The sequence below is a fragment of the Xiphophorus hellerii genome, chromosome 13 (assembly GCF_003331165.1).
Source record: "Xiphophorus hellerii strain 12219 chromosome 13, Xiphophorus_hellerii-4.1, whole genome shotgun sequence".
Taxonomy (NCBI): domain Eukaryota; kingdom Metazoa; phylum Chordata; class Actinopteri; order Cyprinodontiformes; family Poeciliidae; genus Xiphophorus; species Xiphophorus hellerii.
This window is the reverse complement of record NC_045684.1, coordinates 17,655,506-17,675,306: the sequence shown is the minus strand read 5'-3', so window position 1 is coordinate 17,675,306 and position 19,801 is coordinate 17,655,506. Positions and strand designations below refer to the sequence as shown.

General features: G+C 37.7%; 1 protein-coding gene across 6 annotated transcripts in view; it reads left to right on the top strand.

Moving 5' to 3' along the window:
• elmo1 (engulfment and cell motility 1 (ced-12 homolog, C. elegans)) overlaps positions 1 to 19,801 on the top strand; it is a 101,789-nt gene that overhangs the window by 50,807 nt on the left and 31,181 nt on the right. For 3 of the 6 annotated variants that reach the window (XM_032581866.1, XM_032581865.1, XM_032581864.1), the window contains 10 exons: positions 3,002 to 3,037; positions 4,595 to 4,694; positions 5,309 to 5,460; positions 5,542 to 5,620; positions 6,386 to 6,427; positions 6,724 to 6,774; positions 6,951 to 7,073; positions 7,956 to 8,084; positions 8,915 to 9,019; positions 10,049 to 10,157. In XM_032581866.1, coding sequence (XP_032437757.1) covers positions 3,002 to 3,037; positions 4,595 to 4,694; positions 5,309 to 5,460; positions 5,542 to 5,620; positions 6,386 to 6,427; positions 6,724 to 6,774; positions 6,951 to 7,073; positions 7,956 to 8,084; positions 8,915 to 9,019; positions 10,049 to 10,157 — 926 coding nt within the window. The remainder of the gene's footprint in view (positions 1 to 3,001; positions 3,038 to 4,594; positions 4,695 to 5,308; positions 5,461 to 5,541; positions 5,621 to 6,385; positions 6,428 to 6,723; positions 6,775 to 6,950; positions 7,074 to 7,955; positions 8,085 to 8,914; positions 9,020 to 10,048; positions 10,158 to 19,801) is intronic. The other 3 variants (XM_032581867.1, XM_032581868.1, XM_032581869.1) reach the window with 3 other exon arrangements.

The following is a 19,801-nucleotide window of genomic DNA, read 5'->3' as shown; positions in this document are numbered from 1 at the left end:
GGAAGAAAACCTGGCCCTCCAGAGCTATTGAAGTGCAGAGATTATTTTGGACAATAGCTATGAGGATGTTATGGATTTATTTGTTTGTGGGGGGCATATTAACACTTTCTGCCACTTGTGTGACCTGGCCAATATTCACTCACCTCAGCATGCCAGATGCTTGAACTTCACTTCTTGGTCACACTTTCAGAGTACTAAAATGCTGTAATCAGACATTTAGTTGACCCTTAAACATAAAACGCCCTCCAAATAACTAAATAGAAAGTGTGACTTCACAGCAAAAGCAACATACTCAATCCTCTAAATTCAGCTCTGCAAATAAAATCACCTTTATTTCCTATGTAGCAGTTGTTTTTCAGTACACCAGCATACATGGCAAGGTAAAGTGTCACCCAGGTGTGAAAACAGAAAGTGCAGCGAAAAGGTCCTGTGAGTTTAATGGACGCTACAAGTTTTGAGATCTTTGAAGATTTGTGTTATGTCGAGGACTGGTGTCTCTTTAAACCATCTAGGGTGATGATTAATGTTCATTAGTTTCCTAAGGTGAAATCTATCAGCATTTTATGCTTGATGCAGTTTTCATTATTCAACTCTTTGGACTGTAAAGAGAAAGTTGATGAAATCGAGAACATCACACAATGTCAAACACTTCCTTAATATAGTGCTGTGAAAATCTGAACCTGCTGTGGAGAAGAAACACACGCTGTCAGGTTCTGTCACACTCCACGCAGTGAATGTTTAAAAGCAGTTTGTGCCGGTTTTTAAAATAGTGCTATTTAGTTTGTTTTGCAGGTACATGGAGGTTCAAATTGCCGCCAGAGAGTTAAACGTCTTCCTTTCTGCTGAAACACTATAATTCTCTCCCATTTCTGCCTACTAGCCTGTTTGGTTACGTGGAAAATCACTTCTTAATTTAAAATTCTGAAGTTCAAAATGCACAAATACTTCACTCTATTTAGTGTTACTGTCCAGAGATTTTACAGCACCACACTTGTTAGCTCTGCTCATGCTCCCGGCTCTTTGATTACATATATTTCTTATGTAAATGACTGCTTTAGTTATTCGGCTGGAGAGAGCTTGAGATAAATGTGTGTGTGTGTGGGTAAAGGAGGAGATGCAGAGCGAGTGTTTCTGCTGCACTTTCATATCAACAAAATGAGCTTATTAGACCCAGAAATGTAGATGGATATCAGAAACAAACACTCACACACTCATTAGTGCGCCTGGCAGCCAACGTGGTGAACTGTAATTATTCAAGAGGCACAATGCTTGAGGCTCCTGAGGGCAGAGCCGCTGTTTGATCTGATGCTTCTCCCAAAAGCGTGAGGCCCTGCATTCATGTGGAAATCAGCTGGTGGGATTCTACTGCTGCTGTCCACCAGAGCTGTGTTACCTTCAAGCAGATGTCGCCCTCTACTGACAAAACATGGCGTAGCAAGTTACGTTTTTCGTTTTTCTTAGATTAGAACAAAAGAAAAAAGAGCATACCTAATTTATTTCATTTCATCTGTGTACAATGACAGCATCTTCTGCTGAACATCTAGAGGCCCGAGTTTGCTGGCTAGTCAGAGGAATATCAGTGCATTTTATTTCACCCCATCTCCGACTTTATTGCATGACTGACTTTTTATTTATTTATTAAGGATAATTGCTACAATTATTCAAACTGCTTTCAGCTTAGAATAGCCATAGCAACTTTTTTTTTTTTTAGCAATTAGGCATACTTTGTTAATTTATCAAAATTTTAATTGTAGTCATTCTGAAAAAGTTTGCTGGCATCAAGAGGATTCCTGACAAAATCCACAGACTTCTAAGCACTCTGCAAATGTACACTCAAAGCAGTAAAACTCTTGAATTAGTTGAATAAAATGAACTAGTTTACGTCAAAGAAATGACGTAAAAATACATTTAATATCACAATCGTCATTAATTTGGGCAATTTAAATAGCAGAAACTTATCAAGCTTTATGAAGCTGTTCTTTTTCATTGCCGGCTTATTATATTCTACACTTCAGTTATCTTTCAAAACAGAAACAATCTGTTAAAGATATGAAAACAAAAGGTTTTCAAAACTTTCGTATCCTTAGATTTGAAAACTTAGGTTGAATCCTCCAAACATCGTGGGCAAAAACCTCAATTTTTGCCTCCTCTGATTTAAAATGACTTTCTAAGTCATTTAGCTTGAGTTATTCCTCATACCTTAAAGAAATTGCAATGATTTCAAACTTATCTTCACAATTCTTGGTTTTTGAAATTTTCGAAGTTGTATGTTTTAAGATCATTCCAACCTGGATAAAGAATCATCCATATGAGTCATTAATAACCCAAAATGAAAATAAAAACGTTGACTCATAATGAGTCGATGTAAACTTCTAAAGAGAACTTCATGTCTGTTCACAGGTAATTCTGTTTTTGTCCTCTTTTCCATTTTTTAAGGCGTTTTTGCAGCACAATGTGACTTTTAGGCTCGCTTTGAAAAAATAAACAATGTATTACTGTTAATGGATTCCTTCTTTTTTCCCTTTAAATGAACTTAACATAGCAAACATGCTAATTTAACTTAGCTTCTAGCGGACTCAGTGGCTTCCTTTAAAGACCAACTAAAAACATATTTTAAAGCATGTCTTTGCTTATATTTTTGTGTATTTAATTTGTTTTTTTAAGTATTTGTCGTTTTTGTCTGTGATGGTGTGTTATATATTTGTCCTCTTTTCCATTTTTTAAGGCGTATTTGCAGCACAATGTGGCTTTTAGGCTCGCTTTGAAAAAATAAAGTTTGCCGCTGATTGCATTTTCATCTGATTTTGCTTTGCATGCTTTCAATGTCCCAGCAGATTCACAGAACAACAATGTGTTTAAGTATTAAAATTTGGATTGAAACACTTCACTTTATCTTCATAAGAAGAGTACATGAAGAGTATTGTCACCTGTTGTGTGCCAGCTCTAGGTTTTCTTATGTTGTTTCCCCTCTGTGACACCAAAGTTTCTCAAATCTTTGCAGGCGCTATCAGAAACTTCAGAAGATTATGAAGCCATGGTAAGCCCCCCTCCCTTTCCCGCTCCGTCTTTCGGTCGGGTAACACCGCTGGCGCTCTTCTCTTCCTAACCTCGCTGCTCGAGTCTGCATGATTAAGACTCTGGCCTCGGCGGGAATTTTAACACAGGCCTCCCTTTTTTTTAAAAAAAGAAAATGCTTAATTTTTTTTCCTGCATGTGGTTTGGGCAGCCAGTGACAAAACCATTCGCAAAAAAAAGCAAAAGAAAACCAAGATTTTATTTTATTTATTTTTCTGAAATTGTACCACTTTTACCCAAATGTGTGGTTCAGCTGTCTGGTCTTCACCTGAATTATATCTTGGTTCTCTTTATAAAATGGTGCTCAGGTTGAAGGGGTTGTCCATGCGCTCACATCGAGTCCTTCATTCAGCTTCTCTTTGACCTTGATGTTGTTAGTCAAAAGCTTTTATCATCACAGGACCATCCTCCATCTTTCTACAAGGATTGTCTCTGTATTTGCCTCAAGTAGTCTTTAGTTTCAGTATTTCCATCATTTCATATTTCTCTACATTTTTTGTATAAGAAAAAGCTGTTTTGTTTTCCGGTGTGAGTTACTAATTTTCCATGAAACTGTTTTCCAATTCTCTGCTGTGCAGCAATACTTACTAACCTACTATATTTACTTTTTAGAGTAGGAACGCTTATGACATCATTGACTGTCGTTTTAAGTCTCTAAACCACAGAACAGATTTTATTGCCCATAAGGCCTAATAGTCAGGGTTGATAAAAATAGACACTCATATCGCTCTGTAATTTAATTACTGAGGTAAATGATCTTGACCGCTGAAGATGGACACCAGCCATCTGCGACCCAACAAGGATAAGCTATAGACAATGGCTGGATGGATAAAATAAATTAACCTTTGGTGATATTTCATTTTGAGATCCATCTTTTGGCGTTCTTTGCTTTATTTTCCGTTAATAAAATAAGAAGGTAAAACCAGGTATAAACAGCAGAGGTCAGCATTGCTTCACTTTTGGTGAAACCAAATCATGTTTATAATGTTAAACCTTTTACTACAATTTTTCTTTACTTTGAGAAAAGTAATAAGAAATCCCCGGTTATTTAATTAGGTTGTTCCTGCAGGTTCATGAGAATCAGTTATCTAATAAGTTCTTGCTTTGGCTTCCTGTCGCGCTCTCAGCCTCATCTACTTAATTTATTTCTGCTTATATTTGTGTAACTGCATCTGTCCTGTGAAAGCAACCCCTCTGGTCCTGAATGAACTCCATCCAGCTCCTGCTGACCTTCTGACAGTCCTGCTGTTTGCTGACAGCCATTCTGTCCGTGCTTGAGCTCAAAACTCATGTCTCCTGCTACGTTCGTTTCTGCTTCTCTGTCTTCAGCGAGCCATTTTGCAGCCTGGAGTTTTTTTCAAGTCGCACTCTGCTTCCTCTCCGCCACCTTTCTCTCTCTCTGCTGACCGCTTGCTTCTCGTTGCTTCCTGAGGCATTTGGACTTTGCTTCAAAATACTGCTCTTTGCCAACTGGTGTAGAGAAGTTTTCCATTGTTTATGTTTGTTTTTTATCCCGTAGTTTCGGTGACCTGCTGTCCTTTACTCTGACGGCCTTTGTAGAGTTGATGGACCATGGGATTGTCTCCTGGGATACGTTCTCTGTGGCCTTTATCAAAAAGGTCAGCCAGGAAAATGCCACATTAGCCAGGCTCTACATTTATTGGGAGCCCGTGATTCTGTCTGTGTGTGCATATATATAAATTTATTTTTTTTTTCATGAGGAGTTTAATATATTTCACAGAGTCAAATCTTACCATCTTTCCTGGTGAGGTCATAGTTAAATGGTATTAATGGTAAATAAAAATTTAGTGGCTTTTTTAATTAACTGTTATGAGTTAAAGGGTAAAAATGTAAGATTCTTCATTTATATTCACACATGCAGTACCCTTTTCACAGTTTGTCAGATTACAACAACCTGGAATGTATTAGAACGAACATAGTTATTTTTTTTGATACATAGTTTTTCAAGATGTTTTACAGCAAAAATCTTAGCTACTTTGCTTTCACTTCACAATAGTTAACTACTCGGGTAGTGTATGACATAAAATCCCACAAAAACAAACATAATGTAGAAAAATGACAAAATGTAGAAAATGTTCAGGAGGTCTAAATACTTCCTTCTACCAAGGTAGAAGGAAGTATTCTACATCCTTCCTTCTACATCAGAAAATGTTAAAAGTAGACTGACTACTTTGCATTGTTTAAAAACTCTGTGTTCTCTGATGATCTAAAGATTGCCAGCTTTGTGAACAAGACCGCCATGGACACGGCAGTGCTGCAGCGTTCCCTGGCCATCCTGGAGTCCATGGTGCTCAACAGTCAAGATCTTTACCACAAGGTGGCGCAAGAGATCACGATTGGACAGCTCATCCCACACCTTCAGGGGTATGAAATGTAACTGTTTTTGTTAATAACCCGGTTTTCATAAATCATTTTAAATAAAGCACATGTTTCCTTTGATTCCAGGACTGATCAAGACATCCAGACCTACACCATCGCTGTTATCAACGCTCTGTTCCTCAAAGCTCCAGAGGAGAAGAGACAGGTGAGGCTTCCAACTGCTCCACCTATTCTGTCGCAATCCCCAGCAGTTTGGTGATGTAACGGTGAAACGAACAAATGCGTGACTTTGTGTGTGTTTTGGTTTGCTCTGTGTTCGACGATAAAAGCATCTGTCTTTCCCTTCGTCATTGCCGAAGTGATGTTCATTCTCTCATCTCTCCCTCTCACCTGTAGCCAATTACACGCTCCCCGCGTCAGCACCACAGGGCCCAGTGATGCACTTTTCACATTAATTATGAATGACACTAACTCGAGGGCCCGTCTCGTGTTCAGCGCTCAGAGCTGAAGACATGTTTGGCGAAAAAAGGACGCATACAGATTCTAGCGTTGCAATGAAGTCTTCTTTGTTACTTTTTTATTTTTGTTGTTTGCAGAAACTTTTTTTCTGGGTCATCAGGCTCCATTTATAAACGCATATATAAAAATATGTGTCCACGTCTATATATATTTTTGCAGACAGGCAGTTTCCAAAATGCAGTGTTGTCTTGTTGCTTATTTTAAGAGTGTGAGCGTCAAACAGCATCTATTTGATTGTTCGTGTGCGTTCAAAAGGACCTCAACCATCAGTGAAGCTATTATTATGGACTCCAACCCTCCTTCCTTCATCCCCAGCAGAACCACAACCTGCACCACTGGCAGAAATTAGCTTTCTTTTTTTTTTTTTTTACTTCACGCCACATTCACTCACTCACTCACCCTCTCTGTCTCTGTTTCTGACTTTGCTTCCTCACTGCACACGACATGGTAGTTTGATGAGAACATTGTGGACATCCTAAATTGTCCCCTGACAGTAAGTGCACCCTTGATTAGCACACTTCGTAGTTTGCATTGTAGAAGACATCCGCTAGCGCATCTACTATCCCCTCTAAGTTTCTGTCTCGAGCTTCTTTTTCTTATTATTTTGCAGCCTGTCACTGCCATGAACTCTTTATTCTTTTCATTTTTGCATAGAAAATCTTAAGATCAGAGGTTTGCCTTGATATGTTGTCTCACTTTTATCACTCCCCACTTTCTCTTTTCTCTCTTCTTATGTTCTTTTTCTCTATTCCTTTTGTTCCTCTTTTTTCTTTTTTTCTAAATCCACAGGAGATGGCCCACATTCTAGCTCAGAAGCAGCTACGCTCCATCATTCTCACTGTAAGTTTTTCTGAAAGTTTATTCCCAATGTTTTCAGTTGATTTTCCCCGAGTCTTCTTTTTTGTTCACCCTCAAAATTCTGACTTTTTCTCACTTTGTTGTCATAAAACCTTCCATCTTTTTTTTACATATTCTATTAATTAAAACTCTTTTTCTATCTTGACGTCCTCATGCAGAATGTAATCCGGAGCCCCACACCCATTAATGATGAGATGGCACATCAGCTGTATGTGATGCAGGTGCTCAACTTCAACCTGTATGAGGATCGCATGATGACCAAGATGGATCCTCAGGACCAGGTTTGGATCCTGCTGAAAAAAATCTTGAAATTAAGAGAATTAAAACGTTAAAAGTATAAAGTATAAAAGTATTTTTGTTAAAAATATATACATTGTGAGTTGAACACCATAAATTGAACCAATAGCTTTTACGGTCATTAAAGAAAGTATATTAAAAAAAGAAAAAATATTATCCTGAAACTATAGCTTTGCAATGTGTTCAGATAGATCCAGCACAAAACTTCTAAAAATAATTTCAATTAATGCTGCTTAGTTTGTCTCAGACTTGGCAGAAGAAACAATATTTTTGTAGCTAATTAACCAGAGTAGTATTGTGCAACGACTTCCAAAAATAATATTCGTTAAACTTCTTCACCTTTTAGTGATGGATTGAAATACGTTTGTTGCCAGTGTTTCCAGGACAGGGATTTTGTTATGTATTTGTCGATTGAAAATTAAATAAAATGCCTTTATTCATCGTGACATGTTTGTTTTTATTGATTAGACATCAGTGCTCTTTCCTAGCCATTTAACAGCAGCAAACTCTGTCTTGTCCAACTGGATTGTACCGTGTGGGATTATTAGAGGATAAGCACCCACCTCCGCCGGTCATTATGCAATCAAGCTGTCAAAATAGGTACCATAATTGCCTTTTACATTAAGAAAAACAGCTTCACATTTGACCTCTGATATTAAAAATGATGATGTAATAACAATTAACAATATTGATTTGGCCTCTTAATAAAACAGTGTGTGAAAATGGTTGTTGGCCCTCTTAATTTCACAAACTGCAAGACAACTCAGATGAGTCAGCAGGATTCTTACCTTATAAAGCTCTGAATGAAATAATGTGGTCTCTGGTTCTTGAGCTGCACTTTAATATACCCCCCTCTGTGTGTTCAGGCTCAGAGGGACATCATCTTTGAGCTTCGAAGAATTGCCTTCGATGTGGAGAGCGAGCCCAACAACGGAGGCAGCATCGAAAAGCGCAAATCCATGTACACCAGAGACTACAAAAAGCTTGGCTTCATTGTAAGTTTGATGTATGTGTGTGTGTGTGTGTGAGGTCTTTTTTTAAGAGCTCTAGCAGAATAACTTAAGCTAACCCTACCTTTGCTTGACATAAGCCTGGAGCATTTTTTGGGGGGGGACCTCCATGCTTTTGCACTCGTGTGCTCAGTAAAAATGAGGTCAATTTGACTGCCTCGTTGCCAGACACATACACTTAGACACAATAAAAATGGTCCTCCACTCATGTACTAAAACCCCAAAAGAAGATCATAATACCATTGTATCAGTTAGTAACTTTTTCAAAAGACGAAAAGTAATTTTAAGAGTGAATTTTTACTGCACCATACTTTTAACTTTGACTTAAACTATATTATTTTGAAGTAAAACTACTCTTGAGTAGAAGTTTTGTTTACTTCACTCACCTCTAGTAACTTATATATATATATATATATATATATATATATATATATATATATATATATATATATATAATGATGAAGACCAAACCTGATTTAAACAAAAATGCTACAAACAAAAACACACCTACAATTTATGATCTTGCAGATCAAGTAAACATACAGTAAACACTACCTACATATGGTCACTGGAGGTACTTTATGCTGTTCTAACATATACAGTATATGTTACTTACTGTTATTGCTGTTATAAGTTTATTTTGAAAATATTTTATTAAAGTGTTCTTTCTCCCCCAGCAGCTGAAAACTGAACTAGTAATATTTTTGCACACTTTGTTTCTATTGATTCTTGGTTGGCTGAGCATAAAATGACAAAGGTTCATAATTAAGAGTCAGTTGTGTGTGTTGAGTGTCGCTCTGCATTTGTTTTCTTAGAATCATGTCAATCCAGCGGTGGATTTTACCCAGATTCCTCCAGGCATGATGGCTCTCGATAACATGCTTTACTTTGCCAAACACCACCAGGATGCTTACATCAGGGTAAGCGCGCACGCACACGCCATGCACACGCCACGCACGCACGCACACACCACGCACACACGCACAAAGTGGAGTTGTGTTGATACATCCTGTGGATGGAGCTGTGAATGTTTTTTTTTTTTTATATGTTTTTTTTTCTACTTCTATCAAACTTTTTTTTTTCTTTATCTTGGCCATTTATTTGTATTTTTTTTCTCATTTTGAAAATTTCAAACCAATAAAATTACAATTAAATGTTGCTATAGAAATGTTACACTTGCTCAGGAGAACTTGATTTCAAAACCACCTTCTCCTCTGCAGAAAGTCTGACTTATTCGAGAGTCTTTATTATTATTCTAACATGGGAGCAACCCCAACACCCCAATAATTTTCCTATTAAATCTGTCACTGCCTGAATAGGTTGAGACCTTCATGCCAATTTGCCATCACCCTAATGATACAAGTGTGGGCTTTTCATACATTTGCCACTGACAGCGTGACAAAAAAGTGCAGCATTGTACACTTATCCTCCTCCTCCATTGTTACAGCACTTCCTAAAAAGAAGTTCTTACATCCACAAACCTCAATGAATTTTTGGGGAATTTTCTGTGTTAATCCAACAATAAAGTGGAAAGTGGAAGAAAAAACTACATGATTTCAAAAATGTATCAGCTGTTGTTTGTTTTTGTTTTTTTTACTTCAGCCTTCTTTAGTTTAATACACCTAAATGAATTTCAATGCAACCAATTACCTTTGAAAGTCCCCTAATTGACAGCTGTTCAGATTTATCTCAGCATAAAACCAGCGGTTCTGTAAAGACGACAGACATTTTTTTCTATATATTTTTTATATAAAAATCGAATTCATTTCTTGTGGCATGAGTGAAGAGGTTGGCTAAGTGAAGAGTCTGCCCTTTAAAATGACATGCTGAAGGAAGGGAACAGGAGCAAGAGCAAATGGGTGAAACACTTTGGGTCAAAGAAGGGCCTTCAAATGTCCTTTCACTTTAAGAAATTTCTTTCCCCTTTTTCCATCATGTGGATTTTCCAGATTGTCCTGGAGAACAGCAGCAGGGAAGACAAGCACGAATGCCCATTCGGCCGCAGCAGCATCGAGCTGACCAAGATGCTCTGCGAGATCCTGAAAGTCGGCGAACTTCGTAAGTCATCATCGGCAAAAACAGACGCTGTCCAGAGATCACATGTTCACACAAATTCCTCAATACAAGCATTGGAACTCTCTGTCTAATGTACTGGAGAGCAAAACAAAATCCCTTTGCCTATTTTCACTCCACTTTACTTGTTTAAATGGGCAGCTTGTTCTCAGCTCTGCTCCAGACTGACCCCTGCTGCTCCCGGTGGGAATGGAGGAGGCAATTTTAGCTTCTGTTTTTAGGTTGACGTGCCCTTTTCCACAGCTCTTGTTGTTTTTTTTATTTTTATTTCTATTTTCCAAGGAAATGTGCTGCAGGATCCATTTGATGATTCTCTAAAACATGTCCCTCATTTATTTTTAAGTCCCGAGTGAATTTTGGCTCTAATGCACCTCTGGCTATATAGAAGATGAGAGAACGGTACCAATTATTATAAATCTACCAGCCTTAAGAGAATCAGTGGCTGATTAGAGTAGCAGGATACATTTTGTATGTCTTCATGTGCTTTGCAAATGTATTTTTTTGTGTTTTTCTCTTTCAGTCACCTGAGCTCCTTTTTTTCTAATATTTCATTTATTTATGCATGTTAGCCTTTGCTGCAGAGCTCTTGTTTTTCTTTTTTTAATGCAGCTTCTTTTATCCATTCCATATTCAAAATGCCCCTGTGACTCTTTCTTCTTGCAGACTGAAATTTCTTTCCTTTAGTCTTAAATGATAATAATTCGAGAATTGCTTTGTCCTCATTCTTTCTATGAATTTTATGTTTTAAGAAAGCCTTATTTTTTAACAATTGTCCTGATTAAAACTAAAAATGCTGAGTGAAGTATATACTTTTAGTTAAATGTAACAGGTATGTAACAGGTTATTGACATTTTGTTTGAAAATCTGAATATTGTTTTCTTCATATGCTATGATAAAACCTCAGCAGAATAACTGCCCAGACCTTGACTTGCTGTTCTGATGTTTCCCCTGGTGGTTGCGCTCTTTGCTGCGTCTGTTATTTGAGGGGGCTGAGTCCATAAATATTAATTAGAAGCTACAGCGTGTTTTACAATTGTTTAAACTGACAGTAGCTATAGATACAAGAATAGGAACCCATGATCTTCAAAGAATTATTTGTATAAGTGCATCATTTGCTTAAAATGATAAAATATGCACTTTGAGTGGTGTGAAGTATGCCATGTGAAACAAAAAATGTCAATGCAGTAACACATAAAAGAGAATAAAGTGAGTTTGTTTTATTGGATGCCAAATCTTTAGCGTTTGATCCATTTCTGTCTGGGTTTGAGTTAATATTTTCACAGAACTGGATTATATGAGCCTGTCCTACATGCTCTCCATCATTTTCTTTGCCAAAAGTTGAACATGTTCACATTTTGTCTCAGTGCATTCATACACTACCTGGTATTTACTTGGGTTCAATGTTGCAGGTCATAGTACAAACTTGCAAAGTGGAATTAAAATGACACCTGTGTTTCAAGAAGGTTTTTTGGGGTTTTTTTTACAAATGAATATTTGAAAAATGGCATGAATTTGCATTCATCCTTAAAGTCAGAATTCTGAACATCCCTCAGTGCAATTACTGCCACAAATCTGCCAATATTGTATATCCTGAGACAGAAATATTTCATTCTTTACAAAATTGCTCATCTTGTGTGAGACTGGATGGATAGTGTCTAAAAAACATCACTTTTTTTCCAAGTCTGGACTTTGTCTGGATCACTATAACATCAGTGTGTTTTGACCCAAACCCTGTAGTCCTGGCTGTATGTTGAAGGTTGTTGTTTTGTTGCATGGTGAGCCTCCAACAGGATTGACCTTGGTTCTGACTCCACCAGGTTTCCCTGTAGGTACATTGTGTTCAGCATGAACAAACACCATGAAGGTTAGATCCATCCTGCAGCTCCTCCAGAGTTACCGATCATTTCGGCTTCTTGTCTGATAAACATTCTTTCTTTGCCTGCTAGTTTAGTTTAAGTGGATTGCTAAGTTTGTGTCATACTCTTTTGATTTTTGGTGGATGGATTAAAAGGTGCTCTGTGAAATACCCAACACCTGGCACCCTAGATCAGACTTATCCACAGCTTCCTCCCTGACCTGTCTCCTGTGTTCCTTGATCTCCATGATGCTCTTTTTTCACTAATGTTCCCTAACAAACCCTAAAGGCCTTCACAGAGTAGCTGGACGTATTCTGAGATCCTGTCCCATATGCATACATTAAAACATACTAATGAACCATGGAGTTGAATGGATGTAGCGTAGGCCAAGGGAGCAGGTGCGGAGGGAGTAACACCGGATCATTTATGGCTCTGCTCCTGTGTGTGTGTTTCTTTGTGAATATGCAGCATGTGTGTTTGTGCTTCATTGTGCTCTTCCCAGAGGGAAGATGACGAGGGGAATGAGTCCCAGCTCCACATTGAAACTGTCATCATTCAGTTGACCTTTCCGTGGGGAAACATAGAAACTTCTGACACTAATGAGGATGTTGGAGGCTGTGTCTGTCTCTCTGTAGTGTTTTATCAGTTTTGATAGTGTCCTATTTAAGTTGGCACTCTTTCTATACTAAGGCACAAGAATAACATTTTAAGAGAGTGACTTTTTTACTTTCAATGTTCACACTGCAGGGAATACATTTTCTATATTTCTTGATGATTATTTCATTCTGGTATTTTTTTTTTTTGGGGGGTGGGGGGCAAATCCGTTTCAATCATAAAAGTATTGACCAGTCTGTGAAAGGGTTTTAAAACCAGAAAATCAATATGAGAAAAAAGAAATTCAAGTAACTTACCAACAATTTGGTTTCCACATGTATTTATTTAGTGGGCAAAGACAAAAAAAACTAAAACAGTTTTACAAATCAAGATTTTGAAAATGTCTGCATTAATCTATTGCTTTTACAATGTGTTCCCCTATTACATGTCTGTTTTGTCTTTTGGTCCCAAACTACCTCCATTACTTAATGGTAAACTATTATGTACCTAAGTACTCAAATATTTAGTACCATTTTTTGGGCTCCTTTTCGAGTTTTACCAACACATCACCATTTTATTTCTTCCTACTTCCTTTAAACCCTGCTATACAAACCTATTTTATATACATTCTTAATCCATGGAATTTTAAGTTTTAGTTCAATGAAAGTTAAATATTTTATGCATTTTGGAGATAAAATGCAGATGGTCACAAAAACGCTCATCTATAATCTAATTCAATTGTACGGGATATTAGAATCTAAAATCCTAATATACCCTTTATATACCCAAGCTGAAATCAGATGAAGTAGTTCATATTTATCAAAAGTATGAATTGTCCTCTAATCAAGTGGTGATCTAGATGGTAACTTCTCCATTGTTTAGCAGGAAGGAACATAATGTTGAGGAAGCTATCAAAGACGAGAACAGTAGCATATTATTGTAATAAGTCTTTTATTACAATAGTTTAGTTTTTTGTATTCTGCAGCAGAAACAAATGTCAAAACATTTTTAATCACCATCTTAGTCATTTGTTATCTAATATCAGTAAATTAAAGTGAAATGTCCAAATTCTTGAGTTAAGGTGAAGTTAGATAGACTGTTCAACTTATCACATAGATAAACAGTGACACAGAGTTTCTTAAACACTTAATTTATGCACACAAAAAAAACCTTTATTCTGTTATATTAAAAGTTTCTTATAAACAAACTAAATTCCAAACCCTATAAAGGTACATTGGCGTTGTTTCCTTGTACTTCATCGGTTGTGGATAAGGACAGAAGAAAGAGACAGCAGATGAATGTTGACGGTGCTGACGTCTTTCTGGCTCGCTTCAAAAATGTTCGTATTTGACTCTGCTGCTCATGCAATCTGTTTTCATTCTCCGAAGAATCAAACTCGGAGGGGACTCTGGATGAACTGGAGCTCTTATAGCTGTCTTTCTTTTCCTCTTGCCTCTTCATGCCTGTTTTTTCCCACTGGATTGTCGGTGTTTACTTTTTATTCCCACTTTCAGGGGTTCTAATTTCTTTTTAAGGAAATACAAAAATATGTTTCTTTAATGTTGATGAGCGTCCTACCAGTGCAGCATTCAAATTTCAAGATTCCCCGTGTTTATCTAATTAATTTTGGTGAAATGAGCTAAGCTTTTGCATTTGAATTGGATGTAAGTGCTCTGAGTCTCTAAATAATTCATAACAGACTCCAGGTATCTCTCTCACCTCCCTCCATTAAATTATACTGTTTCCCCCTCACATTTGCTGATGCCCTGCCTCAGATCCCTGAAAGATTAATTGTGTCACCGTGTTTCTGCTGGAACACGGAGCTTAATGGAATCTGCGACTCACCGAACCACGTCTTCTCCGACTCCCCGGGTTTAAGTCGGCCTATGTAATATTTATAAAGTTATTTTGAAAGGGTCAGACGTGGTGAGTAATGGCCCTGCTTGGTGATTCACAGAGTGCCGCCTCAGCAACGGGGATAGAGAGCTGGGTTTGGTGAAGCACGGCAGGTCCAGGCATGGATAAAGACCCGTCCACAGACGTGTATATTCACATGCAGGCCAGAGATCCAGCAGATCCTGTTTGGAAGCTCACAAAAACAGTTGAATCTGACAGGATCACTGGGAGAACCTTGATTAAGTCATAGCTAGATTTTTACATATCAACTTCTTCAAAAAGCTACCCAACAATTTGCACTGTTTAATCCATCCAGAACAAATAACTAAATTATCCGTCCACTTAAGCTAACAGGTAAAGAAACACCCCTGCAGTAAACCTAACATCAAAGCCCAAGACAGCCATTCCAAAATATTTATCCATTAGTCCAGCTTCTTCATCATTCTAATTTTCTGATATTTGCAGTTTTGTATTATAATATTAGACCAGTATTCTTGATTTGGATCAATGCTTAGTCCTGACAAGAACATTATTATGGATCTCTGGTTGGTGTACTTGTTAACTTGTGAGGATTAGGCATGAAGTAGAAATGGTTTTAGTTTTGATTAATTAGAATACCATAAAAAAAAAATAAAATCAATGCCACATCCCGATACAACCAGTTTTGCAAGCTTGTGTGTGTGTTTCTCAGAAATAAACGTGCGCTGCATCCAAAGCCATGAGATGACTCAGCTATCCAAATTTACCGAGCTGACAACTCTCTCTGTAATTAGATTTTTTTTTTTTCTCCGGCAACATCAAACCTTCGCTCACACACTCCTACACTCGCATAAATATAACCATTGAAAAGTGTCCAAGTGTGAGATGAAAATATTGTTTGGACTGGCCCGCTGTGTCAGATGCAAGATGTGTGGAGTTTTTCGAAACTCACCACAAACATGCCGTTCACGCAGACTTGGGGTCAAAATGGCATTTTATGTCTGGTCAGGGACTCATTCTTATTATTATTATAAATAATAATTATCCAATTCTTAATTTATATAAAATCATTATCATATAATCCTGAAAAACCACTTAACTGAATATTGGTTATTTTTTGTCGGTAGGATCTCTGTATTTGTAGTATATCTTCTTTTTTTTGCAAGTAGTTTAAAAACTTGTTTTTAAATCAGAAATTAATATTTATTCATTTCTTTCACTGGAGATTCAAAGTAAAAATTTTATAATCTTCCCATGACATTCATGTGCTGTTAGAAAATGTGACTCCTACATACCAGAATCAGCAGGGGTCATAATCTTTTGTATTTCACCATAGTTGAATGGCACAAGTGGGATCAGAGCCACACTTAGGTTAGAATATAAACCATTAAATCATATGTGAAATGTTAGTGTTTTATGATTATTTATCACTGTAATTCATCAAAATACTTAGCTAATGAGAAGACTAAATTCATATGCAGTAGTTATTCTACATGGGAAGGTTTTTTACATGTATGAAATTGAAGTACATTGAGATTTAATAGTAATGGTTTAGGATGAAACTGGTTTATGAACTGATGAAGGGCAGATTTTACTCAAAGCCTTCTGTGACTCTCTAGGTGGGGAGTTTAGACAAAATATTTGTCTAATATGTAAACATTAGTGGTCAGTGCTAGCAACTGAGCATTAGCTTTGAAGCTGATCTCTTATGAAATGATTAGGTTAGAGCTGGGAGTCCTTGTTAGAAGTCTCCTTCGATTAATCACGAGCAGAGTGGCTGATGGCAAGTGGAGTGAAGGCCAAGCAAAGCACTGCCAAGTATCCTTCAAGCTGCAGCTTGACCATCATTTTGGCTCTCAGCAACCACTTCTCTTTGAGTCTGTTTGAGTTACAGCTGTCTACTCCGACTTTTTGTGGGTTGCTTCAGTTCAGACATACTAAAAGGGGAGTGATCCAAAACCAAACTGCACATAACTTGATTTAAATACTACAACGTCTATCAAAGCGGGAGAAATATTGTGACTAGGCAAGAACTGTTATGAAATTATAACAGAATGATGATCTTAAGTTAAAAAAAAAAAATCCCATTTACAGCACATTGGTATTTACACCAAATATTTAAGGGGAAAAAATTGATATAACGGAATTACAATGGTTACCAAACTGTAATTGCAGTTTGGTAACCTGTAACTTTACAAAACTTTAGTGTACCATTTATACTGGAAACAGTATGAAGTTAACTTTTTAATAACATGTAGGGAATTAAGTCTTTTAAAAAATGTGCATTGTAAAATCAGCCCTGTGAGGCAAAGTACATAAGTATTCCCATTTTCCCCAGCTTGAAAGGTTGGCTTGTGAATTTACTTTCTTCCTTTTGAGTGCAGACAACTCAGCTGTGATCAGATAACTTTTAGTCAAACTGCTTTTGTATTTCTGTGCCTCCTGGTGCCTCCTGTTCTGGTAGCTGAGCACATATCTGCATTTTAGTTGGAGAATTCCTCGCTGTTTTGTGATGCTCAAACCATTCTGCATCTGCATTTGGGAAGACTGGGGACCGATTGTGTATGCATAACAATGAGTCACAACATCTGAAGTATTCTTGCAGATTTCACTGAAAGGAGATTTAATACAGAGCACACTGGAGCTGCATATCTGATTTATTAAAATGTGAGATGTGTCTTGTTTATTAAGTAGCCGTGACGTGTACGGGGACAAAACCACAAAGCTCAAAGCGACACAAGAATTTCTGTTTCTAAAAAAAGGGAAGTGTGCGCAGATTAATTTAATACTGGTGTCAGTTTAGAGACCTGGCCTTTTCCCTTAATGATCCTCGTTGGATTTTACTTTCTCTCCATCTGTCACAGCTATTCGCTGATTTTGCCCATTCCTAAATGAGTCTCATCATTTGTGAGGTGAACCTGCTTATCATATTTCATTAACCTAAATGGGAAAACGGAAAAGAGGAAGGGAAAAGTGTGGTTGAAAAACTATCCGCTCAGTGACACAGATAACTGTTGCCTCAAGAGGATTGCAAAGTTAAAGCTATTTAAGAGTTTGTTGGGGATTTACAAGGTGTGGACTGTAACTTTACTATTTACACACAGCACATGGCATCAACCGTCAAATTTATTCATTTTGTTAAATCACTCCTGAACCACAGACCAGATCAGGACTGGACTACTGCTCAGTCCTCTGTTCAGACATTTCATTAAGAAGTCAAGGCCCCCGTGTCAAGAGGAGGAGTGGTCAGGCACAGAATGAACGTTACTTGAGGTTCAGTGTGACGTTTCCACGGTCAGCAATGATTTAAGGAGCCATGTTATCTCCTGATGTTGGTCGACTGTTTTTATCAAGGTTTAATGGTCAGCAAACTGCCCTGACTTATTCACCAGAGAGAATATGTGGTCCCACCATACTGATGCAAGGCAAAAGAAAGTACAAGTGTATAGGGTTTACAGCAAATGAACATAATTTAAAAAAAAATCATTTTTCATTGGTCTTATATCATTTTCAGATTTTTTAGAAGCAAAATTTTCAGTCTTTTTGGCTTTAAGCTATAAATAAATCCGTGTACCTCATCTTTTTTCGTCACCATTCTTGCCGAGAATAACTTTTGCTCTATATATTGTAATTCTTGGGACTCTTCTTGTACCGTCTCTTTTTGATCTCTTACTCTAAAGTCAAAACTGTCCACTGTCTCCTTTCTGCCTTGTTTTATTAGCTTCACTGAAGAAATGCTCAGATTAAAAGGGCAAGTACAACACATCTGCCTCTCTGGGGAGGTATGCGTCTCATAAAATCTTTATCATTAGTCTTTCACACTTCACAGAGCTTATGCTTAAAAGCTCAGAGGTCTTTCATTTTTAAGTTATGCATCAATCTTCCGAGGTTGTGTGCATCATTAATAAGTTGAATTCTTATTTCAAGTTCAGTTTACACTCTGGATGAACGGATATTAGTTATTCGGTGTTGAATGCTTCTCTTGCGGATTTATTCAACGAGATATGTAGAATGCTCCAAAAACAGATTAAAGAGTAGAAAGAGCCTCAGAAGCCCCTGTTCAGAGCTCATTTCAGCCATTATAATGCTGTGTATTAATATTTTATGCCTGCTTGGTGATGCTACACTGTTTCTTGCTGCATCTTGATAAGCACTCAGCCGAGTTGCTAAGTCATGCAACCCTCTCCGCGTACCTGCTCCCTTGCCACCCATATCTACAGACACAATCGGAGTAAAAAACACGTCGCTGGTTCGGCTCTGCTGACACACAGAGAAACCGCTCTTGTAACAGTTGGACATGAAGACACGCTGGGATTGTAATTAGTGGAACGGCGGCGCTTTCTGCCATCTCTTCATCGTTTGGCGGGGCTGCAAGGTGACTCCGAGGGTTGATTCGCCCACTGTGTGCACACACCCACACGGTCGCAAATACACAGTGGGCCTTGACAGATGTCAGAGTGGCAATCAGCCCACATGTGCCTCTTATGTTCCTGTTTGATGCACAGTCACGCAACTGCTCAAGTGCTTAGTCACTTCGGTTTTGTCCTGGACCTCACTGTGTGGTCACCGGTTGAGTAATCGGTTGATGTCACAGAACCCTCAGAAGCTGGACTGTAAGGGGACTTTTACGACTGCTGCATTCACACACAAGGCACTAACTAGTTGGCCATTTTGTTTTAGCTGCATGCAAGTCAGCACTGGTCTTAATAGCCAAACAGATGGTAAAGGAGAGGCGGAGGACCAGAAAGGACTCCCTTTGAAGCTGGAGATGCACCGAAAAGTAAACCAGAGATCAGAACTGGTCAGTTTTCCCTTGTTTATTTCTGACCACTGGTGGCACTCAGCTGCCAGCATTAGTACTTGTTTTGTCAGGTAAAAACAAATAAAGGTTATGGGCCAGATGCTTTGACGATCTCAAGATTCCTTCATTTTTTGTTTTTCTCCTATTTGTTTTTCTCGATTATTAGGACTATTTTTTTGTAGTAGTTAGAAATAAAATTCTGTCAAAACCACATTTAGCAGATCCTGGCTATAAAAAAATAACATATAAAGTGCATCTTTAGTTTAGATTAATTGTAAACTGTTTACAGTTTCTTCATAAGAATCACATGTTTTTGTTGAAACACAGCTGTAAATCTCAGCTTTACTTCAGCCCACATTTTCAAGGCAACAAAGCATTTTTTTAAAATCTTTTGTCCCAAACTAAGAGAGCAGAACATTTGTTGAAAACTAGAAATAGAAGTTGCTCTATTTTTATAACTGGAATGTGATGTGATTTTTATTTTTTCACCATAAAACCAATGA